General features: G+C 52.2%; 1 protein-coding gene and 1 long non-coding RNA gene across 4 annotated transcripts in view; both read left to right on the plus strand.

Moving 5' to 3' along the window:
• LOC130579690 (uncharacterized) overlaps positions 1–10544 on the plus strand; it is a 31940-nt gene extending 21396 nt beyond the window's left edge. The window contains exon 3 of the long non-coding RNA XR_008966042.1: positions 10107–10544. This is a non-coding gene — a long non-coding RNA (uncharacterized LOC130579690). The remainder of the gene's footprint in view (positions 1–10106) is intronic.
• The window catches only part of DLGAP4 (DLG associated protein 4), a 70852-nt gene that overhangs the window by 51697 nt on the left and 2655 nt on the right, over positions 1–16500 (plus strand). For all 3 annotated transcript variants that reach the window (XM_057376668.1, XM_057376669.1, XM_057376670.1), the window contains 5 exons: positions 10551–10912; positions 12394–12485; positions 12926–13335; positions 15096–15187; positions 16322–16474. In XM_057376668.1, coding sequence (XP_057232651.1) covers positions 10551–10912; positions 12394–12485; positions 12926–13335; positions 15096–15187; positions 16322–16474 — 1109 coding nt within the window. The remainder of the gene's footprint in view (positions 1–10550; positions 10913–12393; positions 12486–12925; positions 13336–15095; positions 15188–16321; positions 16475–16500) is intronic.

Here is a 16500-nt window from a genome sequence, read left to right on the forward strand (position 1 = left end):
GGGGAGGGGAGGGGAGGGGAGGCATGTCCCATGCCTATCTCACAGAGACCCTCATGGCTGCAGAGCCCAGACCAGCCCGGAACACAAAGCTGCAGGGTGCAGTTGGCAGAACAGACCCTGTGGTCCCAGAGCAGTGCAATTGGCATTGGGACTGCTACAGTATTTGAAAGCAAGGAGGGATGGGGCCTGTCTTCAATAAGTGTGTGTTCTTAAGATATACTCCCTGGAATGCACRTATCTCGGTATCTTCAGTAATATTTTCCCTCTCCTGTCCTCCGGTTCTCCTGTTGTCTCTGATCTGCTGGCTGACAGTGTCAGAGCTGCCCTGGCACTATGAGGTTGTGCTGCTGCACTGACAACCTGTGTGYGTGATCAAGTCCAGTGGGCACTTCCTTGGGCTGCTGCTAGGGTTTATTTGCCACACGTGGGTGAGGTGCTGCAGGTGCAGGTCCCTGTATCCGGAGGATGAAGTGGATGATGCTTCGGTGCGTAAGTAGAAAGGGTTGTGGCAGGCCCTTTGAGCACAGCTTATCTCCTTGTCTGGGGAGCTTTTGGCTGATACGTGGTCACTGAGCTGTGGTCCATGTWGTTCTCAAGGGGTCCTGGTATCTCCTGGAACCCTGGGAGTGGTGGGGTGCTGGGCAGGCTCTGTTGGGTGCTGTGTGCTCCAGTCTGCCCAGTCTCACTTTCTGTTACCTGGCGCTGGCTGCAGGAAAGGCTGTGTGATGTGTTCCAGTGCCAGAGTCTTATGGAAGTGCCTGGCCTCTGGAAATCCTCTGTGGCATGGATGGCTYGGTGCTGAGCCCCTTCCTGATGGCCCTCTGGAGAACACGGGCTGCTGTGTGGCCCAGATGTGTAGGCAGGGTATCTGCAGGGCTTCCYTGCCTTCACCAGAGGCAGGAAAAACAGCAGTATGGGTTCCCCGTGTTCCCTGTTCCCATGTGCACAGAAAGGTTTCAGCCCCTCCAGCCTGGCATCACCACTTCGCTGCAGCCAGGGACCTGCTTCCTGCCCCTCGGGCTGGGCTCAGAGCCCCCCGGGAGCTGTGAGTGAGGGGATCCCCAAATGAGGAGGGGGTTTCTGTAGCAAACAGGCTGCTGTGTGCTGCAGCAAGTCCTGGGTCTCATGGCCTGGTAGCTCCTTGGTACTGTGAGACCCCATTTCTTCATCCCCTGCACAAGGGCCAGCAGGGAGAAATGGTGTTGCCTTAAAGCCCAGCTGGGTTCCTGTTACCCAAAGCTCTGCACTCTTATAAAACCTGCCATGGGATTGGAATTCCACTGGCCCTTCTCCCATGGCCTCTGCTCACCATCCGGTGCTGCAGGATGCCCGCGTCCAGGGGTCTGGCTGGGGAAGGGCTGTGCATGGCCATGGAGATGGAGTTCCAGGCCTGCCTGGCTGGGCTCTCCGCTGCTCCTGGCAGCGCTGGCTGTGCTGGAGGGGCCAGGCAGGGTCTGGCACCCRGAACAATCCCTGGTGCCTCTGTCATGCCCACCTCACAGGGCAGTCCGGGTGCTGCTGGGGACTCTGCTGCTGCATTCCTGGTGCAGGCCTGGGCTGGGTGGACACCAGGAGTGTGACCCTTGATTAGARATCCCAGGGCTCTGCAGGCTTGGGCTCTTTTTAACTCGGCTACATCACCTCTGTGGTGCATTAAGCTCCCAAAACATCAGCCCTCCCTAGTGAGTGAGGGTTTTTGAGGGGATAGGCACATCCTGAGTCCCAGCACAGGGCACAAGAGCTCTGAACGGAGGKACCATCCTGCCCCTTCAGCCATGTGTGGGAAAAGCTGTGTGCCAGCCCTAAGTGGGCAGTGAGCTGGCAAGGGACTCCATCCCGGGGGATTAGACACCCCCACCCATCAGAGAGGCCATTCTGCTCCTCCTGGGACTGCTCATGGCTTTTCCCAGTCAGTGACTTCTTAAGGCAGAATGGTTGTGTTTGGGTGGCTGTAAATTAATTAAYCCCTGGGGCAGGGAGAGGCAGGGAATAGCCCTTTCTGCCTCTGACCTGTGCTGGCTGGGTTGGAGACCTGTCTGAGTCCCCAGGACAGACAGACACTTGCTGGATGTGAGCTGGAGCAGGGTGGAGCTGCTCATCATGGCTTCAATTCACTTTAAAACCCCTGACAATCGCTTTGGGGAGGGTGGGGAGAAGTCCCAGTGTCTCCTCTAGCACACACAGCAGCCCCAGTSTCAGCTGCTGCAGCTGGCTTTGGGAGTGCCTGTGGCTGGCATTGCAGCGTCTGCTGTGTCCCTGCTGACTCTGCAGCAGGCTGTGCTGAAAGGAGGGATGGCCAGATCTGTCAGGAGCTAGTAATCTGAGGTTCCCTGTTTTTAACCCCCAGCATTCTTGGGGGWTGTCTTCTGCTGCTTCATGCCTCCTAAATATATGACCTCCTACAAGTGGCTTTTTTTAAAAACAAAAAACTTGCCTTGACTTCCCACTGTATTAGCTCTCAGTGTATTAATGCTTATCATCATTTCTCTGCTCAAGAGTTCCAAATTGGAGCCRTGTCCATGACGCTTAAATTTCTGGTACACTGTAAAATCCAAAGTCCCTCATGTACAGAATTCACAGCCCTCAGCCGTTCTTTCTCTGATTAAATGTTCCTGYGCCCCCTCCAAACCACAGGGAGTGGGTCTGTGATCAGAACTGGCTGCTGGGGCTCGTGCAGCCCTGAGTGCCCCTGTGCCTGCCCCAGGCATCCCTGGTCACCCACCCTGTGTAGTGCCTTGAAGTGACCAGGGCTGCAGCTCTCCCTAAGGGCATCTTAGTCACGGGTGGCCAGAGAGCACAAATGGTTGTGCAGAGCRTTTTGTGGTGTATTTCTGCATGAGAGCTCTACTGTTAGTCTACAAACACACAGCTGATGTTCAGACAGAGAGCCCTTTGCTTCTGTATTTGCATCTGACTRCAACATCTGAGAGTTGCTCCATTGTGTTGGAGATCCTTTTTCTGCAGATATGTCCAGTTCTTTAATTTCAGTGATCTGCAGGTACTTGCTATACTTGGCTTTGGTCAGGTAAGTGCAGGGCAGTCCCTTTCTTCTGACACCAAGTACCAGATGGATACATGGGTGATTACAGTACTGTCCTGCCAGCAGAGCCTTTGGGATGTGCAGCAGTGCTGTGGCCACGATATGCTGGACCTAAGCAGGGACAAGGAGTAACAAATCTCAAACAGCTGTGTGTTCCCTGCACCAGCACTTGGAAGGGTTTCCCAGCAGGCCAGCAAAGGTGTGTTCGATGCTATGASAGCCTCTGGCTGTTCAGAAGGGCTTTGAGAAGGTGTTTGCTCAAAGCTGAGGAGCTCTTTCTTTGTGTAACAAAGTTGCTGAAATGCAGTCTGCACTTGGGGTATGGGCTGTGCCAGGGGGAGCTGGCRCAGGGTCATGCCCGTGTGGGGCTGGAGAGGGCCTGCTCTCAGGAGGCTGTGTGGGAGCAGTGGGAGCCAGCAGGGGCATCTCCCCTCTCTCTGCTTATCTCATAAGTGCTGTTCAAGGGGAAAYAGCCACTTCCCAGGGCTCTTTGGGCCAGAAACTGGGGTGCAGTTCTGAGTGAGGGCTGCTCATCTTCCATAGCTGCTGGTGGGAGCAGCTGCAGTGGTGGGAGTGACACTCGTGCCTTGCAGTGTCAGGGTGTGACCCCAGTGTGCTGCCCCTCGCCTCTCCTTGGTCCCTGCCTGCAGTCCACCTGCCCTTTGCTGTGCTCCCTGACCCTGCTGGGGTGTTCCTGCCCCTGCCTGCAGCCCCAGGCTGGGACGAGGGTGTCCCATGGCCCTGAGGGAGAAGTGAGAGGGTGTCCCATGGCCCTGAGGGAGAAGTGACAGGCCTGCAGCGGTCCCCTTGTCCCAGCTGCCACTCCAGCCATGCCCAAGCACTGCTGCTCTACCTGAGGGCAATAACAAGGGGAATGTTTTCCACTGACCTCCTTCAGGAGTACTGGAGGTGATTTGGGTGTGTGGGCCAGGTTTGTGCAGGGCTGCAGTGCCAGGTGAGAGGGCTCTTCCTGGTGCTGCTGCCTGGGAAGAGCTCCTGGGTTGTGCCCTGACTCGTGACTCATAAGCAGTGTATGGGCTCTGTGACAAGCACAAACAGCTGGTGAGGTGTTAATGGTGTTCCTCTGGATTAACTGAGAGTTAAAGGRCTCTCACTCAGTGAGCTGGGCAGCTCATTCTGCAGGGTTCCATGCTTTGAGACTGTGCTGTGGCAATGCTGCTGCTTTTGGGATCACCCTGCAGTGAGGACTGGCAGGAGAGCCTGCAGCTCTTCCCTGGCTCCCACAGCCCACTCGTGGCCACCATCAAGTGTCTCACCTCTGTGTAGTATCAAGGTGAGATTTTTATTTTTTCAAAGATCACTGCTAGTGAGATTTACAAAGGGAAAGCACTGAGGAGGTATTTATAGCATTTCCATGAACTGCCTCTCTGAGTAAATGCAGTCACTTGAYTTTGCTTTCCAGGAGATGTTTTGTTTAACTACTGTAAAGCTTCTTTTCGGTTCTCTCCAGCACTTTAAAGACAGTCATTTTGTCAGAACAAGAGGTGTCATCTTCACAGGCATTTGGAAATATATGGGAACCACATGACTTTTCACATGGGCAGATAGTGATAGGACAAGCAGAAATTGTTTTAAAGAGGAGAGATTTAGATTAGATATTAGGAAGAAAGTTATCCCTCTGAGGGTGCTGAGGCCCTGGCACAGGGTGCCCAGAGAAGGTGYGGCTGSCCCTGGATCCCTGGCAGTGTCCAAGGCCAGGTTAGAAATTGGGGCTTGGAGCATCCTGGGACAGTGGAAGGTGTCCSTACCCATGGCAGGGGGTGGGAAAAGAGGAGCTTTAAGGTCCCTTTAACCCAAGCCTCTGTGATTTCTGACTTCTCTAATTTTCCTGTTGACTCACAAAATTTGGGTAGGTTTCTCAGCAGTTCCTCTAACTGCTGCAGGTATGTTGACCTTCAGTGTGCAGAATACTCAAAATAGATTCTCTACAAGCCACATACAGGGTCAAGGAGGCCTGTGTGCTGTGGCCATGGCTGTAAAAATATTTTGGTTTAGGGGAAGAATCAGGTCTGAAGTGATTGTTGTGAACCTTGAAATCAGTAAGTGTCCATATTGCCTTTGGTAGGAATTGTCACCAGCACTCATTTTCACTTGGACTCTCTACAAATAAAACATYCTGCAGTTCATTACAGCTCCAACCTTGAAGTGTTCCTCAAGCTGATGAAAATCAGAGGTCAGGTCGCCTGGAATGCAGCTGTTCCAGTTCCCTTTGCTGTTGGAAGCTGCCTCCCAAAGCAGCTCCTTGCAGCTGGGAGACCCTGTGGCACAGGCCAGCCCAAAGCCCTGCAGCTGGAATCTCCCAGGGGATAATGCCGCTGATGACATTTGCTGCAAGATGATTCTATGGTTGTTTTATTTAAAAGGCAAATGAGCTTGTCTTACAGAGAAGATTATTTCAGAACATTCTGCTTTATGTGTGAGGAAATTAGGTCGTTCCTCTGGCCAGTCCCATGGGGGAAGGGAGATGCAGGGGCCAGGACGGGATAGAAGCCAGCCCTGCTGATATTTGAGGGTGGGGGCACTTRCCTCCACAGCTGGCCATGGCTGGGGGCTGTTGAGGTGATTTAACAAAAGTAAGGATGGTTTGAGTAGGTCCTTGAAGTTCCTGGAATGACTGGAAATGTCACCAGGCTGTATTGAATCAGCAGTAGCAGAACACTGGCACCTCAGGCCAGACATACTTGAGGGCAATTGCGGTGCTTAAATGCCCCCCCAAATACTTTAGCTGTGATCCTATGGTGCCACCAAGTACTGAGCAGGAGCCAGCCTGGTAGGGTGGCAACAGGGGCTAGGTTTAATATTCTCCTATGACTCTACTTTTAGTCTTCCAAGAAGCAAACACCTCTGGAAGGAGAGGAAGAGGATCCCACCATGCCCAGCTGGATTTTGAGGGTCCAGAGAATTCTCCCGTGTAAGGCTCTGCAAACAGCTCCTCTGTCCAGGGCTGCATCCATGGGATTGCCCAAGCCCCTGAGAGCAGATGCAAGGTGCTGTTGTGGGTTTAAACCCGTTTTCCYATGCACCAAAAATGTTGTGGCTTAGCCCCTGGCAGAAAGCCAAAGCACCCATGACATTCCTCYTCCCCCCACCCCAAAAAGGCAGAGGGGAGAGGAAAAGCATCATTAACACTAAAATTTATGGCTTTTAGATAAGATAGCATAATTGAGAGAAAGATACATATAYGCTCCAGAAATGGTCAGACAGGATCAAAAAAACTTAAGTTGTAAATAGATTCATTACTAAGGACTACTAAGAATACTACTGCACCAGGGAGGGGAACAAAGATAGGGAAAAATTTACAAGGAGAAGAAGTAAAAATGGACATTTTAAGACACCTGTTATTCTCTCTGCGAACCCGTCTCTCCCAAGTCGTCCCTCCCCACCCCTCCATGCCTTCCTGTGTGCAAGGGGGCAGGGATAAAAGTTTTAACATAGATCAGACTACTTATTACAGTTGTTGTYCAGCATCATAGAAGAGTCCTTACAGCTCCAAGCTGTGGAGGYTCTTTGCCCAAGAACAGTCAGTGTATAACTGSTGGTGGCATGGGATTGTTTTTCTTTACCTCGTGGGAGAAAGGGAAACAGTCCTCCAAGRCTGGCTGCTTCATTCTGGGAGCAAGGTCACTCTGTCAAATCTCCTGGCAGAACRCAGTTTCTTCTAAGCATCTACTCACTTYAGACTTAGGGYGGCCAYTTCTGCCCCCTTTTTTGGCTTATGATCAGTCCAGTCCTCCRAGGCCAGGTTTTTTTATGTCGRATGCAGGGCCTCTCTTTTCTACACAGGTCTCCCATTGAWGAAATAGTCCTTTCRAGAACAGCTTGTTTTCTTCATGTTCGAGCACCACAGCAACAGCACTTKTCTTCTTCTTTGACTCTCTCTGACCTTGTGTCTCCATTTTTTCTCACATCTCCTCACCCTCCTCCTCTGTCCTCCCCCAGTGCAGGAGATGATACTAACAACCTAAGACTAATGGCRTCCACACTCTATCTTGTTTTGAATTCTTCTCAAGTACAAGATCATACGTTATCACAGAGGTGTAACTAGCATGTGCAATTGGCCCAGGCCTGACCAGCAGCCTGTCCATCAACCTCAGAGCCACAATGGATTGGCTCTAAAACACAGGGGGTAGGGCTCCTTTTGCTAGAGAAGAAGGAGAAAGCTTCTAGAACTTTCTCACAGGAGCCATCTTTGTGGTTTCTTGGTCCCATCTCTCCACCACCAAAAACCAGACTGAGTAAAACCAGGACAGGTGCTAATTTGGAAACTTGCTGCTCTCTATGAATGATTACAGAAGGAAGACTATAAACAAACATCCTCCTCCCCAAAATCAACCACCTGTGGCACACTGTGAATTCCAGCTGCTGGCTGAAGTAAGCCTTAGAAGATCCTGTGAGCAGGAGGAGCCTAGTGCTGCAAAGCTGGAAGCTTAAGCACAGTTTTCATGTTCTCTTGTTGTTCTGCACCTTTTTGGAACAGGGATGAAGTTCCCAAGCAAACAGCTGATTGTCCTGCTCTAAGCTCCTGCTCCAGTGCCCACAGGAATTGTAGTTTCCCACTGCAGCACAATTCAAAATAAAGTAGGCTGTGACCTCAGCAAGCCCATAGCAGATGCAGGTCCTGCTAAGCTGTAGCACTTTGGAGGGATAAATCAGCAACTGAGTGCTCCTGACTGGTGGAATTGGCCTCAAAGCTGGGAGGGTATGCTGCCTGCAGCTCCTATGGAAACATTAGGATGTTCTTGTCTTCCCCAGGATTTGTCTCTTCCCACAGATGCAGGAAGCATGAACCTTAGATTAGAGTTGAGTTGAGTGCCAAGGACAGACTGTTCTGTGTGGGCTTGCTCTGACTTTGGCTTTTGAAACCCCTCCTAGGGAAGGTGTGGTTTCTGACTTYGTTGGGCAGTCCCAAGTCCTGGCTTAAAGTTGAGGAGGGCTTCAATGAGGGTAATTAGCAATTACACTAATTAGTGCATCCCCARTTCTTCAAAGCTTCTGATCCTTTTGTGTTTGTCATTTGCAAGGTTTTCTAGAGCCTTTGTCTTACTTTTGTAGCTCACAGAGTGAACCCTTTGAGCACAGGGACATGAGCAGGGCTGTGTTTTGTTGGTCCTGGATGTTTCCCTTCCAGCAAAGCCTGTGCTGCCCTTCAGCTGAGCTGGGTGGTACCAAGGGATCCCAGGAGCAAGGCAAGGGGTCACTGTGGTTTGCCCTTTTAACAGCAGGCTGGACAGGTCATGCTGTCTGTTGGTAGGGGAGAATGACTTTGGGCCTGGCTTATTGACCCTGAACACCACTGATCTCCCCCAGAAACTCTGTGCTGCTTTGCCCTCCCCTTGTTTTGCCTGGACAGGCTGTTCAATGTCAAAGAGCCATCGATTTCCTTTTCCCAGTCCCAGCCCTGCTGGTGTCCACAGCAACTGGGGGAGCTGGGCTGAGCTTATGGTGGCCATGGCAGCCAAGCCACCAAGTGCTGTGGCCGGTCTGGCTGCAAGCAGGATGTGACAGGAGCTGTGGGTGGCAGGGCGCCCTGGGCACTGTTCCTGGGGGAGGACAGGAGCCATGTGGAGGTGTTTAACTGAAGGGACACCACTGCCAGCTTGTGTGGCTCTAACTTGCTTTGGCCAGTGGCTGATGTAGCCCTGGTGCAGTAACATGAGAAGCCTATTGTGTTGGGGTGTAGGAACAGCTGATCCAGGGATGTCTCTGCCATGGCTCTGGTCAGGCTGCTCCTACAGTGCCCCACTGGAATGGGATGGGATGGGATGGGATGGGATGGGATGGGATGGGATGGGATGGGATGGGATGGGATGGGATGGGATGGGAGAATCAGGGCCTAGGAATGACTGCTGGAGATGGTGCTTGGTGAGGCCATCGTGGCAGGGGGGCTGTGGGCACCCTCACCTGTGTGAGTCAGAGGAGGATGGGTGGTAGGGTGGATCTTGCTCTGCTGCCATCAGAACACTGCTCGGATTGTGCTGGACTTGGTGCTGTGGCCTGAGGGAACTGGGATCCATTTGTGCTTTCTGAGCTCCTGTTCAGGTCCAGGCTGGAGGCATCCGGGCTATCAGCCCTGCACAGGCCTCTTGCTTCTGCTGTGCAGGCAGCACCTTAAGGGTGCTGCTCAGCATCTCTGGGAACAGAAAAGCTGCTGCAAGCATAGATCTCTGCAATCTGTTTTAGTTCTTCCTTTGAAGTGAAGCTTTAGCTGTTAGTATGGTAATCAGTGGGATGTGTAATTGCAGGCATGTTGGCATGCTGTCAGTCAGTCTCATGGGGCAGCGCTGTGATTGCCCCACAGGGAGTGTGGGATGCTCAGGACTGGCTCTGGCCCCATTGGAAATGGTGAGGCAGCTGAGATCCCCTTCCTGGATGCCCCCAAGTGTGCTCAGTCTCCAGTGTGGGCACAGTCACCTGCCTGGTCACCTGAAACATTCCTTCCCCRTTGTGGAGTGCAGGGGGAAAGCAGTTGCACAGGACTTAATGGGAGTAACCAAAGGTGGGATGGGAAGGGGAGTCTGGTGACTTGGGGAGGACCAAGGGTATAGGAATGGCAGGGATAAAGGGGGTCAGTTGTGTGTAGGAAGGTGGCTGGTCAATGTGTGTGGTCGTGCCCTGCTCAGGGCAGCCTGTCCTGGCTGGGCAGCAGCTTCGTGRGACTGTGGCCTCAGGATTGTATATCATGGGCAGACTGGGGGCCTAAACACAGCTGCTGCAGGATCCACGTGGATTTTATGTGTATTTGCACTGGTGGACTTCCATCCTGCCCAGCCAAAGACAGGAGCGGGGTGGGGCTGCTGTCCTGGTTGGTGTGGCCAGCCACCCATCTGTCCATACAYGTGGGGTATGTGTGCTCTGTGTCTGCTGGGCATGCATCTCCAGCCTTGCTGCCACTTGGATCTGGGGCCATGGAGCAGCAGCCTCGCCTGTTGCTTCCAGACAATGTCTTTTCCCCTGCCATGGAGTAGCTGAGCTTGTCAGGGGCTTCAAACATGTGTTCCTGCCATCAACATCTAACAAATTTTATGGCTTCTTTCCATTTTTTTAGGAAAAACCATCACCCTGATCCAGACACTGAAAATTGTCAACTGATGGGACAAAGAGCTGAGACACTTGGCTGTACTAGGACACTAAAACATAGGGTTTAGCTAAAGACTATTTCCCCGATACGGAGGCTTACACCTGCCAAACCCTGTAGCATTCTTGGGAGGCTTTTCTATCTCTCTTCTCTGTTTCCAGATTTCCACGCATTATGGTATTCCTTTTGACTTCTTCTGCAAGCTAGCTCTGGCTCTGCCTTCGCTTCCCCTATGCTTTGGTGTGGGTTCCCGGTGTGAGCTGCTGCCTGGGGGCTGGTTCTGCACCTCTGCCTCCAGCTGCTGCTTGGAGGCTCCTCTTGGATGTTGTGACTGACCTGCTTTTTCTCTCACTGTATCTCTTTCCCTCCAACCTGTCTCCTGCGTTCTCCCTTCTCCCCCCTCCATCCCTGCAGGTTCATCATGCCTAGTGGCATATAAAAAGACTCCACCTCCTGTCCCACCTCGAACCACGTCCAAGCCGTTCATCTCTGTCACTGTGCAGAGCAGCACTGAGTCAGCGCAGGACACCTACCTGGACAGCCAGGACCACAAGAGCGAGGTCACCAGCCAGTCGGGGCTCAGCAATTCCTCAGACAGCTTGGACAGCACCAGGACACCCAGTGTGACCAGGGGCAGCGTCGTGACTCCGGCCAGAGACACTCCAGAGTTACCTCAGAAAAATGCAACTTTGAAAAGTGACAAAGGGACTCTGACAAACGAAGAGCCTAAAGTGGAGAATATCCCCAAAAGAAAGCTGTCGTCTATAGGAATACAAGTATGGAATAGTTTGTTTTCTTTTGTCTCAAGGAATGTCCTTATCCCATCCATTTAGCGTGTGCCTTTTCTGTGACCAGGTGTGCATCTGAGCACTACTTAGAATAGCAAGAGAGACTCCCTGCCTTGTCAGAATAACTGTGTTCCCAGGGTGAGAGCAGCACCTTCCCTTAACAGACCAGGAAGGAATAAGTTCTTATAGTACAAATGCAAAATGTTTCCTAGACCAGAGGGACCATGCTAACTGGGTGAGTCCCTCTGAAGAGGCCTTTTACTGCTGGTCTGCCTGTGCTCTGTGCTCTGTATTGCTTCCCATCAGTCTGCTCCTTGTCTACCATGGTTCTAGGGACAGTTCTCTCCTGAGAGGTGGGCCTTTCTGCTTGACATCCATGTGGGATGGGCTGCTGTAGTGCCAAATGGTCCCAGGTCTGCAGGCAGGAGGGAGCAATTCCTTGCTGCCTGTCCAGCATTCCCAGCAGGCTGGTGCTTCCCTTGCTGGAAGCATTCAACTCTGTGGGAATCCATGGAAATGAGCTGTTGATTACATAGTCAAATGAGAACCCAGTGAGTAGTGTAAAACCATGCTTTAGTCAGCAAAACTACCTCCTCCGGTGCTGTGCCCCACTCCGGGGCTGTGCCCAGCTCTGGGGCTGTGCCCTTTTCTGGGGCTTGTTCCCTCCTCTGAGACTATGCCCAGCTCTGGGACTGGGCCCAGCTCTGGGGCTGTGCTCTCCTTTGGGTCTGTGCCCAGCTCCGGGGCTGTGCCCTTTTCTGGGGCTGTGCCCCATTCTGGGACAGTTTTTTTCAGTTAGAGGTGGCTGTGAGCTCTGGTTCTGTCCCAGGTGCTGGTTACCTGCAGAGGGGAACTTGGGCAGCTCCAAGTGCAGGATCTGAGCTTTGGGCTGCTCTGTGTATGCTGGTGGAATTCCCCATCAGCTTTACAGCAAAGCCACTTCAATACAGGTGRCAGCGAAGGCCTCCCTGCAGGGCTGGTGTGGCCAAACACCTGAAAGGACAGTGAGGGGAGAGAATGCACTGGAGAGGCCARCTGCCTTCCTCTCCTCTTCCTTTTCTGAGCTGCTTCCCAAGCCACCTGGATTTCTTTCCTAAAACYTTGCAACCCTCTTATCTAGAGCCATGGAGGGTGTCAATCCCTGGGAGAGAGGCTTTGCTGTCAGTCTTGATCAGCTCACTGTCCTCCCTTGAATGCCATRGCCCTTTCCGGTATGGGACACCACAGGCTCAGGGACACAGCCCCAGCCATGCAGAGCCCAGAGCTCCTGGCACAGGTGGTGGCAGCAGCCTGGCAGGACACAACCCTGGTGCCAAGGTGGGAGCAGAGCTGAGCAAAAGTCTCATGCGTGTCCTTAGGCGGCCTTCCTGTATGGTGTCGCCATGCTCTATGTGTGTGCTCTACTAACGTGGGTTCCAGCCGCAAGTTCTCGTGTCTGTTTTTGTCTGTATTTTTTCTTGTTCAATAAGGTTGACTGCCTTCAGCCAGTGGCAAAAGAGGAGCCTCCTCCACCAGCCACCAAATTCCAGTCCATCGGGGTACAGGTAGAGGACGAGTGGCGGTAAGTGAGACACAAGTTTGCACAGTTTGCTTTTATTTTAAATTGTGCCTCCCCCACTTGTGCTTAGACCTTCTTCCCTGCTTTGTGCCAGTGAGTGGTGTTGAATGGGGCCCACGGAGAGCTCTTCCTCCACAGCACACACCTGCTGCAAAAAGCACTTGTTCTCTAACAGCCAAATCAATGGGAGCTTGAAATTAAATAAAAAATTAAAAAATCCAAGCTGTAATTTTAGGAAAGCGTCAGCCCTCTCATCTGAACGGCCAATTGCAGTAAGCAGACAACCTTATAATTCTGTGTGTCTGAGTGTGTGGTGTGTCTGTGTKTGAGGAGGGGCAGGGAGAGGCTCTGCCGTGGCCATAACCCAAATATATTTTGCTGTCAGTGTGGGAGGCCGGCTGGGCTGAGCTCTGCTATTGAACCGTGGCTTTTGATCCCTGCAGAAACAGCCACTCTCGCAGCATGTCCACCAAACAGGACACAGACTCTGACACACAGGAGCCCAACAATTCCGCCTGTAAATCATCTGAGAGAAGCCTCGCTGAGTGCCCCCAGCACAACAATTCCGTTGGTGTTGATGCCTCCACCAGGCAACCAGCCAAGCCTTCGCAGATTAAGAGAAACCTCTCCTATGGAGAAAACAATGACCCTGCCCTGGAGCCTTCTTCTCTCCCTCCTCCTGACCCCTGGCTCGAGAGCTCCTCCACGTCGCCGTCCGAGCYGGCGCAGCCGGGGCCCTGCCGGCGGGACGGCTTCTGGTTCCTGAAGCTGCTGCAGGCCGAGACCGAGCGCCTGGAGGGCTGGTGCCGCCAGATGGACCAGGAGACCAAAGAGAACAATCTCTCGGAGGAAGGTGGGTGTGGGCAGCACCCTGGCAGCACCTTCCTCGAGGGGTTGGAGCTGAGTATTGGGTTGGTTCAAGTGTGGCTGCCACATCCCTGCAAGTGTCTTGAGGCCAGGCTAAACAGGGCCTGGAGCAGCCTGGGATAGTGGAAGGTGTCCCTGCCTGTGGAATGAGATGAGCTTTAAGGTCCCTTCCCTCCCAAACCATTCTGGGGYTCTGTGAGACTGCTGACAGCCCGCAGAGGCAGAGCATGGAGAGGAGGATGGAACAAGGAATGCTTTTTTGCTTGGAAAGGATAAGGTAACTTCCTGTAGCAAATGGAGTAAAAACTAATGCTGTGATGCAGCATAAAAGACATGCAGGGGATGGTGCAGTTTCTGACCACTCAAAACTGCTAAAAGCTTAAATGGGTTTAATGTTAAAAAAAGGTTAAATGGAAAAAGCTTTCAGGGAGGCTGTGGGATCTCTCCCTGCCTCACCCATTACTCTCACAYAGGCAAGGGAAAGCTTTGCTGGCAGTGGGGCAGAAGGAACATGACTTCCAAGCTTTTTGATCAGTTCAGTTGACGAACTTGTCTTTGTAGCAAAGAGATTTCTTCACATGGGAAAGCCTCACTGACCTTATTCTGGATGCACTAAAAGCATGGAACAGGGAACATAAGGCCCACTGATTTTTTTGGGTTCTGGCCTAGTTGGGCTTTATTCCTTTATTTTTAAATGCCTTGGCAAAACCTGGGCTTTTTRCAGTGGGAACCATGCCCCTGGTAGATACAGAGTGACTGAGAAGGTGATGGGGCTGCAGAGGGCAGGATCTTTGTGTGGAGCCTGGTTTTGATGTTTTTAGTACCTGAGAAGGGTGAAACAAAGGTGAGGCTCAGTTTTAGCTCACTGTCACTGCTGGGGCTCCAGGAGCTAATCCCTAATCCGATTCCCTGAGGTGCTGCCCTGGCTGCCAGGGACGCAGGCCATGACAGGGATCTCCCTGCCTCAGGGCTGGCCTGCCTTGACCTGTGGCAAGGCAAGACAGCAAGAGCTGCATGTCATTGCTCCTGTGGCTGCCAGGAGCAGTGTTTGGTTGTGTAACCACAGCCCTGGTGGGTTGGAGAGCCCGGGGTACACTTGTCCCATCATGATTGCACAGCGCTCTGAGTGGGCTCGGGGCAGCAGCAGAGCAGGGGCAGGGCTCAGATGGTCCCTGCAGATGATKCAGCTGCAGGCACGTGGGGCTCTGAACCTGCCTCTGAGAGTCAAAAGCCCAGACCKTTCCCACTAATGACTACAGGAATGTGTCCATGCCCAGGGGCTACTCAGAAAACCCGATAAGAGCATGATAAAACACTGGGTGGTAAAAGGCCTGGCCCAGTGTTAATCCCTGTTGGTACAGGGAGGCTGGAGAGCGGTCCCTGTGTCACCTTTCCCTCGTGCAGGGCTGGGAGAGCAGGGTGTGATGTCCAAGCAGCTGCTCACAGACCACGCTCAGAGGGTGCTGGTGGCTTCTCCRAGGGGCTGAGGGCAGTTTAAGGAGCTCTCTGCCAGCTTGGATGCTGGAATRTCTTCAGCCAGGTCTGTGTTTGGCCTGCCAGAATGAGCAATGAGAAATTATAGACAAACGTAGTTTCAAAACATCTTGTTCCCWGGGAGTAGTTAGTGCCTTGAGGGGTTCTGAAACTCCTTTTCTGATGTCTCGAGTGTAACACTGGAGGTCATTGCTACAATTAATAGTCTGTTCAACTCGGGTCGTCTTGTTTTTYCTTCTTCCTCCCCCACAGTCTTAGGAAAAGTCCTGAGTGCAGTGGGCAGTGCACAGTTACTAATGTCACAGAAGTTCCAGCAATTCCATGGCCTCTGTGAACAAAACTTGGTAAGTCTGGACCTGTTTTCCCTTGTTTCTGAGAGRATGCCTCTCTTTTAACAGCACTACAGGGACATTATTAGGTCTGAAAACCAAGCCAGTGCAGCCACAGCCTACAGTGCCTGGCTGCAGGAGGGCTGGGACAGCACAGAGGTGTCTCCAACTTCTGAAGGGCTTTTTGAGGCAAATCCCTGAGGCTCAGCCAGAATAGGGGGGATGTTTGAAAAGCCTGCTCTTGACCACACATGCTCCCTTTGCGTGTGTGGCTGGTGGCACTGTCCCTGCATCACTGAGCATTGGGAATTGATCTCTAAAGGGGAATGCAGGGGTTTGCCCTTGCTGGGAGGTGATATGGGCTAATGGSAATTGATGAAATCTCTATTTTGGTTTTCCCCTCAAGTTTTATGGTAATATGGATTTTGCAAACTTCCTCAGAGGTGAATTCCCCTTACACATAAAATAATCTAGGAGAAACTTGAGAAGAAGGAAGGGGTAAAGTGCTGACCCCAGCTAAACAGCAGCATCAGCAGAGCTTTGTGTGAGCTTCTCGGATCTGATCCCATGCTTTCCAGGGCCTGTGGTGGTGATTCAAGCTGCCTGGGAACTGGAAAAATCCTATTCTTGGAAGAAACTTAAGCTATGTAAAATTTTTCAACTCAGCCTGAGAAGTACTGATGCTTTCAGGTTGTTTTGGGGAGAAATGTAGCAAAATCGTTTTGTTCATGAAAGCTCAGTTTGGCTCTTTGGAGTGCTGCACATCCAGGCATCAGAGCCGTGTGTCCATTTCCATTATTTCCCACCCTGAAATCAGGATCTCTGGATAAGAATCCAGTGTTGTGGCTCTGAGTCCCATGCTTGGCACTTAGTGTGGGGTCCTGCTGTGGGTTAGTGCCAGCACAGAGTGTCTGGTTCAGGATTACTCTGCTGTGGGACAAGTGCGGTCAGTACCTGCTTCCTGAGCTTGGCAGAGATTATTTGGGCTGTAAATAATGGCATTGTGTGTCCATGTTTAGGGCTGGTGTCTCCTGTGGGTTCCCGCTGGGTTTGGTTGCAGGCAAACATTGAGGGGGTGAACATGCTGTGCACTCTGCTCTGCTGGGTGTGCTCTTTCTCAAAGGGTGCTTTTGATGCTTCCCTCTCTAGAACCCTAACGCCAATCCCAGACCCACAGCCCAGGACTTGGCTGGATTTTGGGATCTCCTCCAGCTGTCCATCGAAGACATCAGCATGAAGTTTGACGAGCTGTATCACCTCAAAGCTAATAGCTGGCAATTGGCAGAGACACCGGAGAGAAAGGTGAGTGAGGGGCACTGGGGAGTGGC

The sequence above is a fragment of the Malurus melanocephalus genome, unplaced genomic scaffold, assembly GCF_030028575.1.
Source record: "Malurus melanocephalus ecotype Western Australia unplaced genomic scaffold, MMel_1.1 scaffold_287, whole genome shotgun sequence".
Classification (NCBI taxonomy): Eukaryota; Metazoa; Chordata; class Aves; order Passeriformes; family Maluridae; genus Malurus; species Malurus melanocephalus.